Source organism: Passer montanus, unplaced genomic scaffold (genome assembly GCF_014805655.1).
Source record: "Passer montanus isolate IOZ18808 unplaced genomic scaffold, ASM1480565v1 scaffold151, whole genome shotgun sequence".
NCBI lineage: Eukaryota > Metazoa > Chordata > Aves > Passeriformes > Passeridae > Passer > Passer montanus.
This window is the reverse complement of record NW_024362163.1, coordinates 425119-448184: the sequence shown is the minus strand read 5'-3', so window position 1 is coordinate 448184 and position 23066 is coordinate 425119. Positions and strand designations below refer to the sequence as shown.

The following is a 23066-nucleotide window of genomic DNA, read 5'->3' as shown; positions in this document are numbered from 1 at the left end:
TACATACTTTGAACATTACAGGAAACTACATCATTAACAAATGAAATACCTTAGCCAGCCACAGAGGATGGTAAAAAGAAAGAAATTTATAAACCAAGTTTCAAAGACACTTTTTTTTAATATCACTCCTTGTAATAAGCAGGAAAAAAAAGTTTGTTGTCTTTGTTGGCTTTGCAATTGCTTTTCTCTAAATTGGTTGTAGGATTCAGCTGGTTCTTAATCTGGATGGGATAAGACATGTCATACAGAAAGCCTTGTTTGCAACTTCATTTCAGATTTTTGTAATCAATTTCTTAATAGGATTACATTCAGGGTTCATTCACTTGGCACTGAGCCTTAAGTTTTCCTTGGCCCTATATTTTACAGCAACATTCCTACTGTGGCACTGGATAAAGTTGTTTACTCTTTATGTATCTGTAATTATCACCACTGAGCATAAATGACATAACACTGACCATGTATTAAAATACTAAAAAATGGATAGATATTATTAAAAGATATATAAAAGCTATATATATAAAAAGATATATAAAAGCTAGCTATTCTCTCCAAGCCAAGTGTATAGCATGAAGAAGAGATACTCTGACTGCTTAGAAAGTAAGTTGCAAAGGCAGGAGAACTTTAAAAGCAACATTGGTGCTTCTACATAAAACTCAAAAATTAAATGAGGGGTTCAAATAGACAGTTTTAGTCTCTTGCTCATGAACCTGGAGACTGGTGGCATCGAGTTGTGACACAAGGCAAAAACTCTTTGTGAGGACCCATAGATGACTGAGCCTCACTAACTTCAGACAGTTTTCAATAGTCTGACTTTCAGGCACTCAACTGCCAGCACCCTGCACTCTCCAAGGTCCAAACTTTCCCAGTCTTGCTGCTGAGCCCTCCCTCAGAGCCCAAGGAACTCCTTGAGGCTGCCTCGGTACAATTGTTGTCTTGGTAAATGCGATACTGACAGTGCAGATGGATGCTGCTGTTTCAGCAACCTCAGCAATATTTCAGTGTTCATTTCTGCATGCAGCTGTGGTACCAGTAGCCACTCTCTGCTAATAATAATTAGCTAGTAACATAAGCTAATAGCTTTGCCTCCCATGAAGTGAAAGGAAAATATGTCCTTGGACTTAGAAATTCCTCCCCCAAATCCATATGTAATTATGAAATACAGTATGGTTAACAACCTCAAAAGAGATGATTGAAGCTTCCTGGTCTTTGTTTTTTGCCCTCATTGTGAAAAGAGACATCACTAATTGTTTGAATCCCTCCCAAGCCAGTAGGAAAATCTGAAGAACTTCTCTCCTTCCACCAGCTTCTACAGGAGAAATCAATGACAACTATGGATACCACTGTCAAAAGAACAGGTAAGAAAAGCCCACTACAAGATCTATTTGTGTTTGTTTTTTTAGTCTATAACTGTTCTTTAACTGTCAATTCTCCAAACTGAGCTGAGCTCTTAAGACAAACTAGATGTTCTGCTGTAAAGAAAATTCCATCATACCATGTTTAACCACTTCAAATAAAGTTTTGCATTATACACAGTAGGAAGAGGCTGTAATTATTTGAAAGCCCATGTGCTTCAGGCAGAAAATACCGTTCTTGAGCTTGCAAGTTTGTCACACTGTTCATTTTTGATGGAAACTGCTGGAAATTTTGTTTGCTGGAGCAACCCATACATTTCAGCTAACTATATAGAACTGAGCAAAAGCAGTAAGGGTGTAGTAGGGGTAAAGTAGCTTTTGCTCATCATGAGTCCTTTAATGGAGAATGCTAACAGAGAAAAACTGTGCCTGTTTGGCACCTACACTAAGAACTAGTTAGCAGATGATCACAAGCTGGAAGGAAAGGTTAAAGGGAAAGTCCTAAGTGGCACATTATTAGGTGCTTTAAGGTGGCTTCAACTTTCAACTTACATTGAGGCCAGTGCTTGCTTTTAATTAAAGTTCTTTTTGACATACACAAGGTATTGCTGGGGGTTTTTTGTATGTTCTGCCCTGTCATATTCCTTTCTCTTCTCTGCAGAGAATTCTACAAAACCTCAGCTATAAAACAGAGCATAAAATCTAATATTACTCTATTGTACCATTGTCTTAGCCTGTGGGAATTTTCATAAAATTGAAGTAAGGAAACAGAGTGGCCTACAGTGATATTTCTGCACATCTTGTAAGACATCCTTCTTTTATTTCCCAAATTATTGAAACAGGACACGGCTGTTTTTCTTAGCAATTTAAATAGCACCTAAGATGACTTCTACAGTGCCAATACCAGTACCTTCTCTCTCCCCCCATTATTCTGCTAGAAGCTAAAAACCCAGACTCTCTTTCTTCTTTTGGGATAGATGTTTCAACTTGGAAAAAAGAATTACAGAAATCAGGACAGAATTTGCAATGTTGCAAGCAGTTTTAGGTGACAAAAAGCACTGTTTTATATAAAGCAAGTTCAGGACTTTTCATAACGTTAGTAGTTGAGTTGAATTAGAGAAATAGCAATAGATAACTTGTAAAAAGGGAAAATTAATTAATAGTGGAAAATTAAGCAGGTTTTCCTCAAGTAAATTGTTATTTCTTGGTCAGGAAACAATGCAACAAAATTTCCCAAATCTGAGGATTCTGAGAATCAGGACTTTGCAAAAAGAAACTTATTTCTCAATAAATATTTTGAAATATGAGTTTGGATTTGTTGGCATGCTTTGACTGGATCCTCAATTACCAGAATATAAAAGAATAATGTGCACATACTATACCCTGAAATCAATTCAGTATGGAATGCACAATATTTCAGACAGTATTTCCACCTTTAGTTACATTCTTTCACAAGAGATGACACCACCACTAAAAATCCCAGACAAGTCTCGGCTCTGTCTTCAGTTAATGCTGTTTGCTAAACACATTTTCCAGTGGTTTCTATTCAGTCTGCATTTATCTGGCACATCTGTATCAGAGTTAACCTTTTGCACCTTTGCCACCTATCTTGTCATTATCAGCCTAGCCACTGACTGCTCCCAAATACTGCATTGTAATACTAAAAAAAAAATGTTGAACAGTCATTTTGGGGATGGGATTGGTGCCTTAAAAATTATGTAAGCAAGCTTGCATCTCATGATATTTTGATCTAAACTACTGTCTGTACAGGAAAGCATCACAATGCATTTTAATTTCATTACATCATATGCCTTTTGTATTTACTTTTACACTCCCAAGTTTTTAATCACACAGCTGCAATACTTTGTGAGAAGTCAAACCATGTAATTCATTAGTTATCCAATAAATTAATCATAAATTCTTCATTCTTGGTTCATTTTGAGGTCATATTGAGATCTTTCAAGTGCAGCAATTTATCAGCTGCACTTGATGTACAAGACCGTTCAAATAAAAGCATCTATGTACAGCAATACAATTTCTCTTCCCTATACCTCATGCTGAAAGCTTGCACTCCTCTCATCCACTACTGGACATGTCTAGTGACTGTCTGGAATTCTTTTATGTGAGTCAAAGACATAGGTTTATATACCTTTCAGGCAGAAGAGGGATGAGAATCTAAGCCTTCCACATTCTAATTGCTTCCAGCACTGCAAACACATAATTTTTTTCCATGAACAATCTGGGCATCTAACTTTGCTCCTTCTTTTGGGGCCATGCATCATTTTAAGATCACTATTGGCTCAAGCAGTCAACTTGCTCTTAAAACACACTGGCTTTTTTGGGGGGGCCATAGCAGGTTGGTTAGCATTATTCTCAACATTCAAAAACACCACCAGATCTAATAGTTATTAAAGAAGTGAAAAATCTTTTGCTCATCAACTAACATTTCACATAGGGAAGGACTTTTGAATCTGTGTTATCCACTCCCATCCTACAGTCTGGCACAGGAAAATGTCAAGGACAGGCACCTCATTTATTTGCTCCCACTAACTGATATTTAAGCTCATTTTTACATTACAAGTTGAATCATGTTTACCTAATACAGAGGAGTGAATTGCATCAACAAAGAAAAGGAAAGGAAACATGCTGGCAATCCCAGTAGTGCTACCTTCAGAATTTGTTTGTATTTGGTTATGAGAAGTGATAGGTTCACTGATTGTACATTTCTCTCTCAAAACAAGAGTCCAGCCTCACAAAACAGAAGTGAAGCAGAATCCTGAACACATCTTTCTCAAGTATTTTAGAAGGAAAACACATTTTCTTAAGTAATGTTTTTTCCCAAAAGTTTCTTAAAAAAGCTGAGGTTTAATACACATTTGAACTAACATCATAATGATGCTTTCAAAACACAAGCTAAATAACCACACTCTTAGTTTATTGCAAACCAGTCTGAATCCCTAGTAAGTGGCTAATGAATTCAACAAGGGCCCTCTATTTGGTACTAACGACAGCTTCTGTTGATGCATGACTGAATTGTGCATATAATGTATCTACTTTATAGAGATATCCTATTTTAAACTCACTGGGATGTCTTCTTTTAAAAATTAAAAATAACAAAATTATCTTTTTGCCAGAAGTAATGAAAACCATTAAGTGCATAGGTACTAAAAGTGACTGGAGAAGTTTAGTGCTGTTCTAAGATCAAAAGCCATCCATTATTTTCAGACAGAGAAAACTTTCAGATTTCTCCCATACTTGGAAAAAGTACAGTTTAAACTGCATTGCAGAACTGCCATTAGTAAAAAATATATAATGTACAGGCATCTCCACATGACTCTTATAGATCATTTTCTCTCCAAGTATAAATTTGGTCAGCTCCAAAGCTGTCAATTTGCAGTTAATCCAAAGCTGATCAAAAATCCAGAGAAGTATGAATACAAAGTACTGAGTCACAAAGTAATGATTTACAGAATTATTTCTCCCATTTTTTTTCTGCTTATGTTGTCTTTATTGTGGATTCTTCCATTTCACTAGATGCTTTCAACACTTAAGGACAGTCTTATTAACATTTATAAGTAATAACCATAGCATCAGTAATAAAAATCAATACATAGAACAAGTGACTCACCAGCTTGGTGATGTCGCTCTTCTTCACTTTGGAGTAGGCTGAATTCATAAGTAGATATTTTGCTTTTCAGTAATGAAGTCAGAACATTGTCTACCTTCTCTACAGAAGAAAATTTCAATGCCTGTTTAAAAGAAAGGAAAAAAACCAGAAAAAAAATTAGTGCATTTTCTGCATATGCATTTTTAACTTCAGTCTCAGAATGCTGGGGAATCAAATTACTCAAACAGTATTATGGCAAACTCTCTTTCAGTAAGAGAAGCACAGTTTTTGAAAACTCTAGAAGAGATACTTTAATACAAAAGAATTATGACAACATGATCCAACTGTACATAAACATGGATTATAACATATGAAGTTCAGACATGACTCAAAAACTTCTGGATGAAGTGTAAGGACAGGAAGTTCTATATTGTACTACAGTAGTAATTCAGGGTGAGTTTAAAGATTATAGTAGCTCTCTGTTACCCAAAACTATTACATTAAGATTGTGGACTTCTCTAGGTAGGAAATGGCTTCAGTTTCATCAGCCAAAATATAACATTGTCACCAGAGCAAAAAACTAGTATCAACCAGATAGATCAGCTTCCTACTAAACACACAGTCTTTAGACAAGGGAAATCTGCACTAACTTCCAGGAGATTTCTGAGTGCCTCTTTCTGGACAGAAAGTCGAGATCGACACCTAACAACTTTCAAGGCAGCCAGAATTAAATATTTCTTTGCCTGGCTTGACAAGAGCAGCCTGACTACTAAGAGTAGCCAGAGAAGTCACTTGAAGAGTAAGGACATTTTACACCAAGTACTACAGCTGTGTACTCCAGTCTGTGCTGCACTGGGCACCAAAAGGAGCTCAGCCACAGCAGAGGGAGAGTTGCTTTACTCTGCTCAGGGTCCGTAGCCCTGTGTTAAAGTTTGCCTTCCCACAGCTGGACTGTTGCTGGTCAAGGTGATTCTGGGATGACTAAAATGGAACATCTTCAGACATGCTTAGCATATGAATTTAAAAAGCAAGTCTATGACTGACATGCTGAGGAGAAAATGACAGGGGGGTGTACTGACGAAACATGAAGTTCAATTCCCAAGGCTGTTAAAAAGGGAATAAGAAAAGTAAGTATGGTGTGATCAGAAAACATTGAATGCAGAGGCAGGATATAATTTTCATTCAACTCCTAACAAGAATTAGAAGAGACATTTATGCAGGTAAGAAGCTAATAGTATGATTGTTTATTTCCCCATAATTAACCCTGGCCCCTCCAATATTAAGATACGTCAAAACCATTGCATTTCTTTTTATAATTCACTCCCCTTCTGTGCTGTCACACTACCTCCTCAGTATTTTTTATTCAATAATTATGAATACATGTAATAATCTTCAATAAGGAAAAATAAGCATTAAGACTCCACCTAGGAAAAAAGATCTTTGAGGCTTGTTCTAGAATAAAAATCTAACCTGAGTAAAAGACTTACTGTGCAAATTCAGAAAGCATATGCAAAACCCTCCAAAATATCTATAAACCCTCAAACTATTAGCATGAAAAACAACACTACGTTTAGAAGTTATTAAGAGGAATATTACAAAAATTCAGTTAGGAAACCATACTATTCTCTCTCCAAATAGGTCTTAGATACATTATCATTACATTACCTTAACAGAGTTCAATCTAGAGTAGGACAAAACCAACAACACAGGAACTAGCTCAGATGAGTGTACATGGCAGATCCTGTGTCATGAATAGAGAGGCTCAAAACCACTGGTACTCACTGAAGCAACTGTGTAGTAAATACCCCACTAGGCAGAGAATAAGAATTAAGTGGGCTTCTAGACAAACTAAGCATTAGGTAATATTTTTAATCTCCATTTAAAATGGCAGGGATACCCCCCACAAATTGTGCTCTCTATCTAAACCTCCCGGTTCAAAAGAAAATGAACAAACAAACAAAACCCTTCTCAATGATTCCTGCCTCTTATCTTCCAGAGGAGCAGTTTCAGGTTGAAATGTACGTCCAAGTGAAATAAGCACCACACAGTTTCTTTTCAGCAAGCATTCTGGGACATCTTGCCTACAAATCTCTACTTTTTAATAGGAGCTGAGAACAAAACACTTCCTCATTCCTTTTATTCAGTCAGAAACCAATGGAAGAAGTGCCTTAAGAACGCATAGCTCTTACTTCATGCTTAGACAACCAAATTTACATGGAATAAATCATGGTTTTACAACCTAAGATGGAACAAGTTCTTGAGCAGAGCTGACCTTCAGGAACCTGTAGCAAAATTTCTCATACTTCAACAGGCCTCCAATGACCAGCCCATCCATTTCTATGAATTACATTCAGGAATAATGCATTTCTTATGCAAATTTAACTGTGCAATTTGTTTCAAGTTTTCCACCACCTCAACTTTTTGTTTTTCCTCTTACTCTTGGGATGTAAAATCTGAGGGCTTAAGCAATGATTTAACAAGCTATGTTGTTTACTGAACTGTAATGGTGAGTTTTGTTGTGCTACTCTGTAGCAAAGACACAAAAGGAAAAAAAAGATTAGGTAATTAAAAAAAAATAAAGGCAGCTGTATCTTTTATCTCACATACAGGAGGGCCTGTTTCAGCATTTATGTGAAGATAGCAGGTAAAACAAAAGGAAAACAGAAGTAGGAATAGGGCCACTGCATTATCCAGCTCCAGATCACAAAGAGCCTCTCCTCAAGAAACAATTCGGTTTAGAGACTTTTTCTTTACTGCCCATTTCTGCTCCAGAGCATTCACAGACTCAAAGACTGCTGTGTTTATGTATTTTAACATACCCTACACAGATCTCCATAGGCCCAAGAAATCTGCCCAAGAAATCTCACTGACCAATTACAAACCTGAAGTTCCTGGGGAACCTTCACCAAAGCCAACAGACGCAGAACTGTATTTAAAGTTGGACTTGAAATCAGGCACCCTGCAAGAGAACTCTGAGTGACTCAGACTTTGAGAAAGACCACCTTTTGTCCAAATACAGATTTACAACACTAGAGAAAATACACAATAGTGCTAGTTTCCCTCTATGTCCTTGCAGCCTCCCAGAACTAAGCTAGTGAGGCTGCAGACAATTCCCATACTCTCTGAAGCACAGCCAACTTCTCTGCTGCAGTATTGGGAATCCTTCCACAAGCCTCACTGCTTGTCCATTCCACCTCTCCAGCCGTAGGCACTGTCTCTATTCCCTCATTCCTTTCCACAGCAACAGGACACAGCTGTGAACAGAAAAGCCCCAAGTGCTGACCATCACACCTGGGCTTCCAAAAGCATCCTTGAAAAAGGAGACCACCAAGCACAACATATTTTTTGTGACTGAGATTACCTACGTTCTTTAATAACTACTAAGCAAGTCCTGAAAATTTGTGCCACTGAAACACAGCATCCACAGCCAGTAAATTAGCATATTCCACTGGCTTTGGCAGTACTAACAAGGTTACATTTACATAAAGATGAACTTCTTCATTAGTTCTTACACATCAGACACTACTTTATATGCACTTTCATGTCTGGATTGCTTCTGCCAATGAGGTTTAAAACCAGTCAGGCATTTCTGACAATTTTAGCCAGTGATAGAATATGGAAAACTTTCATACCTAGCGGAAAAGAAAGAAGCATTTTAAAATAACATCTGTTGATGTGGCTGAGAAGACTGAAATATTAAATACAGTTTCAAATGAAGTATCTTTGGGGATCAGGTAGAGATGCATACAAATATCACCACATAAATCATATAGCTATTTTACAAGTTTTCATGGAGAAGGTTGCAGTTTATTTTCATTCTTCTTTTCCAGTATCAATTGTAACTCGAATCCTGTTTAATGATTATGATAAAAACATCATTTAAGATACCAAGTATCCCACAATACTAGGAATATTATTCAACCAAAGCTTGTCATAAAGACTTCCTCAATCTCTCTAGATATTCCAAGTCACTCAAGCTAATATGAATTTACCAACTTCAGTAATAAGGATATGACCTTAGCTTCAATTTTTTTTAAATTTTGAAACCAAATAAATCTATGCCAGGAAACCCCAACACTAAATAATTGAATCAATATTTCCATTTGGTAGAAACTGAGAGAAAAATCAATACAGCATATAAATCCAGTGCAATGCTGAAATGATTAGCTGATGTAAAGTAAAACATGAAATATAAAAAAGTTTAATTATGAATTATAAAAACCTTAAAATCACTCTGTACATTAGGTTACTGTAAGAACATAAACTCCCTAAGAGAGTTTCTTGAATGTGGAATTGTGAAAGTGAGAGACCCAAAAATAATGACCTTTAGCCAACTTTCACCCTCCCATATTCTCATAGCAAATCCATTCAGGATTACAATTCAGTTATTATGACCCCAACTTTTCTTACTTTTAACATTTCAGGTTTTTTCTTTCAAACTTCATGCGAAGAAACTAATTTAATTTTATTTATTTATTCAATTACATTTAAAATATTTATTTGGTTGTGTAAAATGTCTTGCTGATGTTGGTAAATGCTTTTCAAATTCAGAAAAAAATTGGAACAGAAAATTACAATCTATCAGACGTAGCAAAGAATTTTATCCAAAACCATGATTTGTAAAAATCTTGTGTTTAATCTAAACCTTAGCTAATGGCAATCTTTAACTGCTCTCAAAAAACAGATCCATAAATGCAGTGGTACCATATTTTGATAGTCTCCCACTAATATCCATGAATTCATCTGACCATCACTAAAAGGAATGGATAGCTGTAATCCTATTTGTTGGGGTTTGTCTCTTTGGCTTTATTGGGGGACAAAGTGAAGCATTTCAAAGGAGCTGGAAAGGTTGGCGAGGCAGTACAGAAAATAATGTAAGCATTTTACCAAAGCACTGTGTCTTTGGTGTGAGCTAATGCAGCCATTTCCTTTCACCACAGAATTTTAATAAGGATATACTTCTCATATTGCAACTATTTGCAAAAATCTTGAACTTTCCCTTGAATCACAGAGTCATATTGCTTTGATCAATAATTGCTGTAAGCTTTTCTATTTCATATCAGTTTTGTTTTCCATTGTGTTTGATTGTTACTTTGCATAGATAAATGACTGTTGCCCCAGGACACTTTTGCAAACAAGTTGATAGTCTCAAAGGTTTTAATTATCCTGGTTAAACAGAAGTTACTACTATTGCTGCTTCTTGATGGGAATTCTAATTAGTATCAAGTCTGTTTTGTTTTTCCTTTTGTGAACATATTTTAAAGATTAAGTTAAATTATGTTCTGTAAATTACATCTTTATGATGTAGCTTGTTGACATTAAATCAGGAGCTCATTTAAAAAGTTTGCAGAAACAATTAGCAACCTAGGTAGTTATTGTACTGCATTCTGAGGCCCAGCAGGTAACATTAAATGAGACACATAGGTACACTTACAGAGGAATTAGCATTAGTACACTTTGCCACAGAGTAGCCATGCCATTGTGTGGACTGTAGAGCCTACCCAATTAAAACTACTTTTTTTTACATTAGTTTTTAAGTTACCAAAACAATAAAAATAACAGCATATAGCATCGGCACCTCATTTAAACCCTTGCTTATTATTCAGAGGAGTAAAGGTGAGGAAATGTTAAACATACTTCATAACACTACAGCTGTATTTCCTGGTGTGCACTACTGCTCTGCACAGAATTATTTTTGCATTTGAATACGATTTGAATTGCATGTGCTTTAATAAATATCAGTCACGCTGGTTAAACAAAGGGTCAAACTCCTGAATAACACAAATAATTGTGGAAATATCTTGTGTGTTGCAGGCATCTAGGTTACCATGTTAATGATAAATTTTTAAATCATTATGGCACACTTCTTATGCATAGAGGTTTAAATGAAACCTGTTAGAGGCTTACTTAGACATACATCAAAATATAGGCTAAAAAATGATGGATACCATAAGGAATTTAAAAACACATTTGTTCTTTGAGTTGCACTATTTTTCTTGTGCAACAGCCTGTTTTCCTAGAACAGAAGTAACTTGTGCTTGGAAGGAATCTAGCCTCATCCTTAATAGAACACTAATAATGCAATACATCATATTTTATTAATTCTTTTGTTATGAGTGTAATGCCTTAGGTGGTGGATAAGGTATATTTGTCACAGGAAAATGAGATTGTCTGCACTGGAAACACAATCTATTATTTTTGTTCTGGCTTTGCAATTACGATATAGACATTGTGCAAGGTCTGCAGGGGCTACCCAACATTCAACAAATGACACTTGAGATTCTATTCTTTCTTAATATATGCTTTCTTCTCCTGTTATTTCTTATGTGCCACTGGGAAAGAACATGCTACAGAGCACTGCAGACTGAAACAAGGCTCAAAACCTGATTTTTTTCTAAATATACGCAAAGAATCTGCATGGCAACCAGCAAATCACATGAATGAGAATTCAGCAGCTGTAAATGGATTCTAATCAACAGCAACCTACTGCTTCCCATACAAACTGTGCCAGAAAAATTTGGTTTGATGGTGAATGAATAATAACCCTCCAAATACCATGTGGTGTAAGATTACTTGCGTCTATTGGTTTCAGAACATACAAAAAAAATACACTTTAAATGGAGAGGGACTTCACTAATATTTGTTCTTATTTTCAATCTTTGGAGTGCAGTATGTTGCTCATTGGGCATATACAGCACAAAGTATGTTGACCTCACTCTCTAAACAAAAAAAGAACATTGACAAATTTGTTTTCTCTTGCCTGACTTGATTATCACCAGACATCTCAGAGGCAGGCTTCTTAATCCTGAGCCTAGTACTAAGCCATTACAAGTTACTGCGCAATCAAAAGATTTCATACCATCTCTTAGTTCATTTAGGCACTTACAGTCTATTTTTCTTTAATTAAAATTTGAGAAGTCAACTTACCTGACAAGTGAAAGCTATTGGGTCAGCCACTTTCTTTAAAATGGGTTCAATTTCCTCTAGTGCAGTATAGTATTCAATCTGTGCTGTCTTCTTAATGACTCCCCCACAGTAGACATTTACATATACAGGGCCAGCAGGAAAATCTTATAAAACACAAATCAGAACACCAGCTGAAAAAATTTTACAGTCCCAGACCAGAGATCTCAGGGAATGAGTAAAAGAACAGAAAATATCACAGAAAAACATAGAATTGATGATCTGACTGGATTTGCATTTCACAGATGATTCAGAGTAGTCAGTTTTTTTATTCAGTTCTTTCAGTCTAACATCAGAAAGCTGACAAAAGAAAATACATATCTTTAAATCTGTATAAAGCAAAGCTATTGTATTGCTTCACATCAGAAAGGAGATGAAAACAGAATGCTTAAAATTTCCAACTGCCCTTTGATAGCCTGATGACCTATAATCAGCTCCCTTATGCCTACATGTTAAGGAAAAGTGCATTTATCACAAATACAGCAATCGCTATTCACCTTATGAAACATTTCTCTTAATTGCAGTCAAGATTCTCAAAATTGTATTTGAGCTAGGCTGCAGAAATTGTAGTATAATTAATCCATTCCAGTTGTTTACCTCGCAAAAGCCAAGGAGAGAGGCACTTGTAGTCTGTTACTTCAGCATGATTTGCTCTGTGCGTGCAGCACAAGCCTACTTTATGAGTACATTTCCCAACCCATTAGTGCTTGTTGTGCCAGGCATTCTGCTGGATCACACTAGCACAGTCTTCTTAAAACACTAACTCTGCCCACAAAACAGTGAAAAAAGGGGCAATTCTGAAAATGGAGAAGAGGAATAGGGCCAGAGAAACTAGATTAATAGTACATCACATTAAATCACGTAGATGGAAACTGCTCAAAGGTGGGCTTAAAAAAAAAAAACAAAAAAAACCCAGTAAAACACAGCATTTCTCCTATAGCATCAGATCAGATGGATCTGAAACAGGATACTTCCAGATTTCCACTTTTCCAGGTTTTAAAACAGAATAAACACCAAACAAAAATGATATGTGAAACATAATTAAACTTAGCTACAGCTCTCTGACAATTTTTTAATATTTCATTAACTTTTCACATTTTATTTCTTCAAGTACTACAGAAACCTTTTTGTGATCAACAGTGTTCTCACAAAAAACAAAACCCAAAACTTGGAAGACTCTTTTAAGATCTGTGCAAGAAGAGTGCAGCTTTTGTTCTCTGAAATCCAGCTACAGATGGAAGTTCCCTGCTTGTTACATACTTTCCAGTCAGGTTGCTCAAAACAAACTCTGTACCACCACAATGATAAAGAACTCTCAGTCCATATGTGGCCATTGTCTCAGGACAGTGTTCAGGATGAAAATCTCAAAATCAATTAGGTTGGAAAAAACCTCCAAGATCACTGAGTTCAACTTCTGACCAACCACCAGCCTCTCAACAAGACCATGGCACACATGCCACATGCAGTCATTCCTCAAACACCTCCAGGGCTGTGACTCCTCCACCTCCCTGGGCTGCCTGTTTCAATGTTTAACAAATGTTTCTGTGAAGAAATTCCTCCTGATGACCAACCTGAACCTCTTCTGGCACAGCTTGAGTCCTCTTGCCCTGTCAGTGATTGCCTGGGTAAAGAGATCAAATCCTACCTGGCACGGTCTCCATTCAGGTAGGTTTTAGAGAGTCATCAGCCTTTACTCCAGGCTGAACAACACCAGCTCCTTCAGCCACTCCTCATGTGGGTTACTCTCTAGACCCTACCCCAGCTCCACTGCCCTTTCTGGACACAATCCAGCACTTCATTGTCTTTCTCAAAGTGTGGGCCCAGCACAGGACACAGCAGGCAACTGGGACAGTCTCACCAGAGCTGAGTCACAGAAATCATCAGCTCACAGAATTACCAATACATAGTTCCAAGAAGCCACAGTGGAAAATTGTAGCCTATTATTGTAGTATTTCCTCCTATGAAGATCATATTGCAATAACTTTATAATAAAATATTATGTAAGTTCCTCTGGCAATTCACAGCACATAGCCCAATAGCAAACTATACTCTGAATATGTAGGTGAGAAATGTTTTAATTCTTAACTCACATCAAGAATGGGAGAGATGTGCCCCTTAAATCTGCACAGATCTTCTAAGAGAAACTGTTAAATAGCTGAAACTGTTATCAACTAGTTAAGGATATAGCAATAGAAAAAAACCATTAGGAACTAGCAAAGATGAGTGATGCAGGGAAATTACATGAATGTGAACAGAGAAAAGAAACTATTTCCTGCATCAGTAAGAGTTATGGAGAGGAGAACAACCAGATTTACTGCATTAAATATAGAATGACACATTTAGTAACAGAGTAATAAGAAAAGAATATTAGGTTTGCACTTTATGGCAGTAATTTTGGAGAATATTAATCTGTAACTAATCAATGACATTTTAAGACTGCCACCTGCCATTTAACCACAGAAAACCAATCTAATAGAACCTAGGTTCCCATAAATCACAAGGCTTTGCTTCTCTGCATTATTAACAGTTAAGTGTGCAAAACTCATTTACAGGAAACACCCACAAAATAGCAGAAAGGGAATCTACTTACCAGAAAAAGTGAAGGGAGTTGAAGCTTTTTAGTTTTTCTTAAAGGTAAAGAATATTTTTCTTACCTAGGGCTTTCACATATTTGACCTTCTTGTTCCAAGAGGCTGTCTGCATTCTAATTTGTTGATTATCTGTTATGAATTCAATTTCTAGAGTTTCTTCATCTATTTCCTCTTTCAACAGAATGAATATTTCACCAGGGTTCTATAAAATTAAAATATGTTCCCATTAGTCCCTCAGAAAATTATACTGGAAGTGCAACATTATATTGAAAGTGTATTGAAAGAACTTCCTTTCACCAACAGCTTCATGGAAAAAAAAATTGTACTACCAAAATATGATGATATCTCACTGTTTCCTTTAGTATTTCATGAGCTTTCCTTCACTGTTTTCTTTCTTACATGAAAGACACAAGAACATTGGAATTAAATTTAACATAGGATTTTAAATTCAGCTTACATAAGAATATTTTAAAACAGTGTTTTAAATGCATATGTAGGTGAATTGTTACATTTTCTAAGGCCCCTCTATAGTCTAGAAGAATGACATCCATCCTAATAAGAATAGCCTAAAATACTTTAGACCCACTTAACCTCTTCCAGTAAGGTGACAGTAGAGAGAAGCAGCAGGTGATCTCAGACAATAGCCCTCTACTACTTCCTCAACTAGAAGCAAAATCACTCCCTTAGAAATGTACTGATCTCAACAATTAAATAATGTGTGTAAATCATCTTTAAAACACAGTCAGCAAACAAAATCTGTGACATTCTATGTACACTGCAACCCCGCAACCTCCATATTTGACCGTGGCCATTCCATGAAGGAATGCAGTGCTGGGTTTTTTACTTCCTCTGTTTATGCTGTCACATGTTCCTCACAGTCACTCTGATTAAAAGCACATACAAACATTTATGCTTACTGCATATGCATGCAGACATGTACATATAAATATTTCTGATTTCATTTAAACTCCAGCTAGGTCTGTGCTGACACAAGCCCTGTGTAATTCATGGTATTCATGGGCACACATGCACGTATACATACACCCATCCTGGATTCTTGCCAGGACAAACTCCACATCTCTCAAGAAGTGCCTGATTATTTGCTCCCTCTGAAGTATAAGGCCCATGTGACAGCAATACTTCAGCTCAAGCTGCTAAATAACTCTAACAGAGCTATCTCCAAACAGCTTTACTTCCAAATCTCTTGACTGCAGTGTGGATGCAATGCAAAGGCAAAAAAATCCTGCTGCATTCTAGGTGCACTCTCATTTTGGTCCCTTGACAATTTTGGAAATCGACAGCAGATACAGTGTGAATGAGACTGCAACAGGAGGAGGAGAAGAACAATAACTCTTATCCCAAGGATTTTAGCATCCAGAAGTCTTACCTCACATGATATTCTTCTTGGAAGCACCAATACTGACTGCTCATTACTTTCTAATCTTTCAGAAAGTACCTCTGTTTTAAAAGTGAGATGTGTTTCTTCTGATGCTCCCCTGACATCTGACAAGTTAATAGCAGAGATAGGCTGGTGATCTGAAATAAATAATGTGAAACAAGAACGTTGTTAATAATACTAAACCAACTCAACATGGCTGTGATGTGGTTTCCAATGCATTACTCATATGGGACTTGGAGTCACATTAAGGACAGCATATGAAAGCCTGGCAAAATTCTCTTAATGTAAATGTGATGAGATGTCCTCCTTTGAGGACTTTCTTCTGAAGTTTTGATCCTGCAACCTTGATTTATATGAACAGGCTCTACACATATGCTTTGTCTTCCTAAAACAAAAAGGGACACAGCCTTTAGACTTAAATAGTTGTGAACAGCAAAGTCAGGGAGATCACCCAGTTCTGTCATCTCAGAATGCTCATACACTAGGATAAAACAGGATTTTTACCATTCTTGCTTTCTTTATATGTAAATAAGCACATGCTATATGTTTACAACATCAACCCACCTGTCTAGAGGAAGCGTTTACACGAGGGCAGTGATACCTGTAACGTGGTACTGCGACGGGAGGCACAGATTTCTTTGGCACAGATTCCATGGCCTTTGCCCACCTTGATGGACAAAAGGATGGGTGGAAGCCATACATTTTTTTAAATAGGATAATCTGTGTTTGGAAATGCTATGCCAGTTATACGGGTAGCTTGCAATTAGTTTCTCTTCTGTTTGGCTGTAGCAGAGCCTTTAGTGAATACAGTGAATCCTTCACCACACTGCAGAATTTTAATCATGAAAAAGAACTGCCAACTAACCACATCGGCAGAGCTCTGACTAAGCCTGGGTTTTAGCAAAGGTATCCTTTACCTGCTATGTCTCAGCTGTATCATCACTCCTCCTTTCCAGACACTCTATTACCCTGTGTGAAACACTCCCGCCACCCATCTCAAAGGTCTGCAGCAGCTCTTCATCACAGAGGATTAGTCAGTATACTGCAGTCGTCTTGTTAGGTTACTGATATCATTTCATGCAGCCCAGAGTGTAAAAATCTAGACTGGCTGGTGAGACAATGTCCTGAGAGACATCCACACTGTCTTGTATTACTGTAAATTATGAAAGACTCACAGTCAATTACATTCAAGGATACAAAGAACTTTTGAGGTACATATTTTCCTCTTAAATGGATATAGAATATTAAAATAAATTAGTAATGGGAAGAATACAGAACAGTAGCAATTTGGCTTTGCTCAAAGAGGCACCACAGCCATTTTGTGTTTCTTTGAAAAGGTGCCCAAGTGGCTGAGGTACACAAAGCATACAGTGCTCCTAAGTGGCATAGAAAACTGTCCAGTCAGTGTCAGTACTGGCAATCTACAATTGGCTTTCTCAATTCTCCCCTGCCTTTGCTTCCCCCATATGCACCAGTTCATCAGATACAGATTGTTTCCTTGCCTTACCGATCTTGCCTTCCTTAAGGCATAGATTTAACAAAGTACCACCATAATAAATGTGTCTGCTAAATGCAGCTGTGCCATGGCATCCTATTGTAGAATCTTTTTTTATCCAGGCATATGCTTTAATTTTTAAGGGGAGGGAGGAAGGGAGGGAATAATTTGTCCATAGCTTCTTAAAGAAGCTGAAGTTTCCTTTAACATCTCATCTAAGTTAAGCAGTTTCAATGACCATCACCAGCTAGAAAAACCTGCCCATTCTTCTCCTGCTTATATTCTCATGCCTTTAAGGCAAAATAATTCTGAATTAAAGCTGTGAATTCAGTGTAGATTGAAAATTATACTGAACCTGCATGCACATGTACTTTACTGAAGTAGCATTAATGCCATTTGTTTTAATTTACTTTAAAAGTTAAATAGGCTTCACTGAACAAAGGCTATTCTGTTCCTGAATGAGAAGCCACACACAGTTCAATGAAGTTTAACTAATCCAGCTCAGAATACAAGCGCAATAATTTCTCTATCATTGTGAAAACTAGACTTTATTTAGCACTGCCCTTTAGAAAAATGAAGGCCTGAACTCTTGCTGAGGAAAACAGTTATGATATTTTACAGGAGCCTTATAGTACCTAAACAGGGTCTACAAGAAACACGGAGAGGGACTTTTTACAAAGGCATGTAGGGATAGGACAAAGAAAAACAACTTCAAACTCAAAGAGGGAGATTAGATTAGATATGTTATGAAGAAATGCCTTACAGTGAGGGTGATGAGACACCAGCACAGGTTGCCCAGAGCAGCTGTGGATGCCCCACACCTGGCAGTGTTCAAGGCCAGGCTGGATGGGCTTTGAGCAACCTGGCCTGGTAAAAGGTGTCAATGTTTATGGCCAGGGGATTGGAACGAGACGGTCCTTAATGTCCTGTCCAACCCAAACCTTCCTATGATCCTGTAATTATGTATGCCCACAGAACATATTTTGGGAATGTATTCACATTTTAAGTTACTAATAAATCTTACACACACAGAATTCACTTCAGAAGATAACTCATGTGAGGTATATGCTGCTTCTGATTTTTTTTCCACCACTTTAGGCAAAGGAGTCTCACAGAGACAAGAAACATTCCACAATCAGATTGACAAAATGAAAGGAATGAATAATAACTGTGGAAGGCACTGGATTCTCAGATGTCAGCCATCTGTCAGTGATTGTTCTTCAAGGATCATGTAGATGCATTCTAATCTATGTAAAGTTCATGACAACTTTATTTCTACAGTCTGCACTCTACTTATCAAAGATGATAGCAGTCACTTTCACCTTCTAATGCCAATAATTCACCTACTGAGAACATTAATCCTATTGCTAACAAGTTGGTTTAAAATAGGATAACATTTTTTCCTGTTAATGATCGCATTTTAATATTTTTTATGCCTAGTGATATCTAAATGTAATATCAGAACTTCAACCCAGTCACTACTGTGATAGCATAGTTATCCCAACAACAGACAACTAATAAATGTGGCTCTTACATCAAAGACTTGGATATTTAAGAGGATTAGGATTCCCCTGCTGACTTGAAGGCGGCTATTAATTTATTGGCTAAAAACCATCAAGCAAGACCTCTTTCACTAAATGTAAGGTCTACCTGACAATCAATGAACCATTTACAACAGTCCAAGAACCACAGGGATCTATATTATCATTGCAATATAGGCACCAAAGTTTGAAGCCAACATCTCCAGCCCTCAAATTCCTACAAGCAGTTGCACACAATCTGTCCTAAAATGCAGAACGTGATACAACCATACAAAATGTTATTTGCCAATTTGTCAACAAGCAACACACCAGAGGTTAAGCAAGCCTTGGCTTGTTGGCATTAATTGAAACAATGTAGCTCATAAAGGTATTAATACTACAATAATGAGACTGCTGTAACAAAATGGAGCAATAACACACAATATTTATTTTATGTAGACAGAAGGTGTTGCCAGATGTTCAAATCTTTTGAACATTTATATTTTGGACATCTTCATTATTTTTCCTCATTACACTCTTGGTTTTAACCTGAAAGCAATGGCTAAGGAGCTCCACCAGTTCCTGAGGCTTTCAGAAAAAATTCAGAATTTACAGCTGAGGGTGAAGACTATCTTAAAAAAATAAAAGGAACATCATTATTATGCTGAACTACATAAGAAGAGGATTTGTTAAAGAGTATTTGTTGTTTGGTGAATGTGTTCTTTTAAAGTTTTCTATAATGGTGACCTATTAGTGAGGTTTCTAAAATGTAGCAGTAACAATTAAAATATTTGATAAATAAAACTGGACGCTTTCTCGTAGGATCAAAGTACAAGAAATAACTAACTATATCCAATGATGCATAGACAACACTATGAGCCAGAAGCTAAAAAGAAAGGAAAAATCTATTACAATCTTCCCTTAAGTAAACAGAGCAGAATTACTGGAAATTATCATCTATTATAGAGGGTAATGCTTAATTTCTATCAGATTATTTTTGTTGGCTTACTTTTGACAAATATCTGCTGCTGATGACCACATTGAAAGGACTGATCTTACATTTACAATCATTTTAAATACTGAAATATAACACACATTTACTGTAACTTAATTGGGGACAGCACAGATGTTTTCAATTTCACCTCAGTGTTCCATCCTAATTAATGTACCTTCAATACATCAACTTGGCATCTTTTACATAAGACCCTTCAGAAGAAACTGTTGCTTTCAATTTAACATTTTGAACTAAATTCATGGCATGACTTTGAAATTGTATTCCTTTACATACATAATCAGAGAAATTTTCATAATGAATCTCAAGTCTCCTGTGTGTTCAACAACTAATGCTTCACCACAGCTTCTAAGCAACTAGCCTGCCACATCTAGCTTCCCCCTCACCCCCAAATTCTAACCTTTCAAATACACTCTTTAGTTATCCTTACTGCAGCCTACATGAGAATTAGAAGTGTTTTCTGTCTTTGATTACTTGGTAGTTGCTACATGTTTTGAGTCAACAATGTATGTGACAGATTTAGGGCATTAAAAATAGCAGAAAACACACTTATGAAAGATTTATGTGTTTTCTAAGGCTACCCATGAAATGAAACCCTCCGTCAAAATTAGGCTAGTTTCACAAAAGCAAAATGCCTGCTAGCTTTACAAATTTCAGCTTTTCATCAAGTTTTGCTAAAGCAATGCCAGCTGAAGAACTGAAACTGCAATACAAAAGAGGTCCTCAATTAGCCAAAGATCACACATCATGCAAGAGAATGAGAAATATGGGTAAATCAAGTTAGGCAGACAACAAGGAATGGGAAGGTAATCTACCACATGTGGTCACCTTGCCACCTGAAAGAAAAGTCGGGGTGTTCCAGTGTCAAAGACTAAAAACAAGGGGATTACAGCAGATCCTTTAAGTGCAGGAGGCATCCTCCGTGGTATGGTAGGTGCACTCTCCAGCACAATGCAAAGTAAAGGCAGAGGTGGTGCCACTGGGTTCTGTGAGGTATAAGTGAAAAGGTCCCCATGAATAAGTGACTTCCTTGCAATTCAGAAGCCTGAAGTCAAATGGTTCTGTTAGTGCCCAGCATAAATATGGACTAAAGAAAAGCCATACAAAAAAAAAAAAGGAGTAACCTTCTGTACCATGGGAGACAAAACAGGAAAAGAAGACATATGCACATGATGTTCTTCTTGCAATCCACCGTAAGTTTATCATAGACATTTATGAAAGATAATCCTGTTAAAGTGTGTGTATCTGTAAATGCTGTATGAGTTCAGCAGAGAGTGCAGCAGAATGGGATTGAAAAAGAGCCTCTTAACTGCACAAATTGCTCTCTAAATTACCTGAGAAAGGCTGCAAGAAACAGGGAGGCAGAAAACATTCACCACACAGTCCCTTCTTCAGTGGGACTGTGTTCCTTGCATAAACATAGGATTTCCTCATTTTTACCATAAGCACACTCTAAGATATTATTTCAAAGCAAATCCCCTTTTCTTCTCTGCTGAAGTTTTCTTTCACAATGAAAAAAGGAATGAAAAAGTTTCCAAAAATCACAGAAAATTATTAATACATACTCAAACACAAAAACATCTGGCCTCAGTCTTCTTTAATTTGTTTTCTATGATTAATACATTCCAAACCAAGATAAATATATTTATTAGTGAACAAGCTTTAAATAATGCTTCTCTCTATGCTGAGAGAACTATCTTTTGCAAATACACTGACAGTTAATTTTGTTTTTCTCAAAAGCTTTCTCAGCCCCAATTTCTCTGGCATGGTTGAGTTCTTCTGTCAAAAACAGTAGCTTTCTGCAAGTTGGCCTATTTTGCCCACTTCTCCAAACTATTTCTGTTACTTTATTTATGGTGTACAACTTTTCTTGCAAATAAGTATCAAAATGACAGCTCCTTTAAAAGCTATCAAGAATAGTTTTTGCTTTTCTGAAATTATATATAAAGTTGGTGTTTATGTCATCTTAGCAACCAGTGGTGCCGTAGTTTTCATGAACATCTATTTCTCTCTCCCATAATAAAAATCCCTGAAACCCCCCACATCTATTATTTTGAGTTACTATACGCATGTAGGCAAAGACTGATTTGCTCTGGAGGTACATGTTCACCTGTTCTTTTATTATCGGGTATGTTTTTGTACCCAACAATTTATCACTCTGATACAGCTTAATGGAGTCATCATAAATGCATCTAAAGAGAATATGAAAGTCTAATTATGTGCAGCCTTTTTGGATCTGATAGTAAAAACAAAAGATCCTGCCTTCAAATAATTCCTCAAACTGCAAAAGGCTATTTATCATGAGTTTACCAATAATCTTTAAGAAATAACTTGCATGAAAATGTAGGCAATTCTTTTCATATATACTTTCATATGATTGTAACTATATTCAGGGGCAATCTAAGGCTATAACAATGAACTGGTTCTAGCTGGTCTGTGATTTGAAAGGCATGTTTGACTTTCTCAGTGCTTTAGCTAGGATGGATATATTTAGATGCTCCTTGGGACTGAATTTATCTTTTACTGCATATCAATTCATTCTATTATTTTTTTTTTCTGCAATGAAATCCATGACTTTCAGCTTCACCAGCAGCACTAGGAACATGACTACTCTGATGAGTTTGGCACATAGCAAGACTGTCCCGAAAAGTTTCTATTAGGCATACTGATTACTTTGGAAATAACTACCTGCCTGGGGTCATTTGGGTGCTGAGCAGAGCTGTTGATGGAGCCCAAGCCTGTTATTTCCAGCTTCTGGAGTCTGAATACTTCTCCAGGGAGAAGCAAGCTGAAGTCTGCTCCTCTGTGTGTACCAGAAGTTCTCAGTTATTGAAGCCTAATGACTTATTAGAGAGTCCTTCCATCCACTATAGAGTTACTGGAGTTCTACCACAGTAAGAACACTTGGGTGTTTTGGTTCCATTTCTGTGTGCTATCAGCACACACACCTCTCACCTCTGTTTCAGTGAAGGATTATACAGCACTAAACATTGCCCAAAATGAGATGTGCTGCTGCAACTGAGACAGGCTATCCTCCTGCTATTGACTTAAAATACCACTGAAGACAAAAGGACTGATAGCAGAGGCATCCAGGGTCCAAAATTTGTTAGTCTGATAAAATCCTCCT

General features: G+C 36.9%; 1 protein-coding gene across 3 annotated transcripts in view; it reads right to left on the bottom strand.

Annotated features, from left to right (window-relative positions):
- The window catches only part of BANK1 (B cell scaffold protein with ankyrin repeats 1), a 132559-nt gene that overhangs the window by 80439 nt on the left and 29054 nt on the right, over nt 1–23066 (bottom strand). For all 3 annotated transcript variants that reach the window (XM_039702008.1, XM_039702009.1, XM_039702010.1), the window contains exons 4-7: nt 15901–16049; nt 14577–14715; nt 11887–12029; nt 4981–5101 (exon numbers count right to left, since the gene is read on the bottom strand). In XM_039702008.1, the coding sequence (XP_039557942.1) occupies nt 4981–5101; nt 11887–12029; nt 14577–14715; nt 15901–16049 (552 nt within the window). The remainder of the gene's footprint in view (nt 1–4980; nt 5102–11886; nt 12030–14576; nt 14716–15900; nt 16050–23066) is intronic.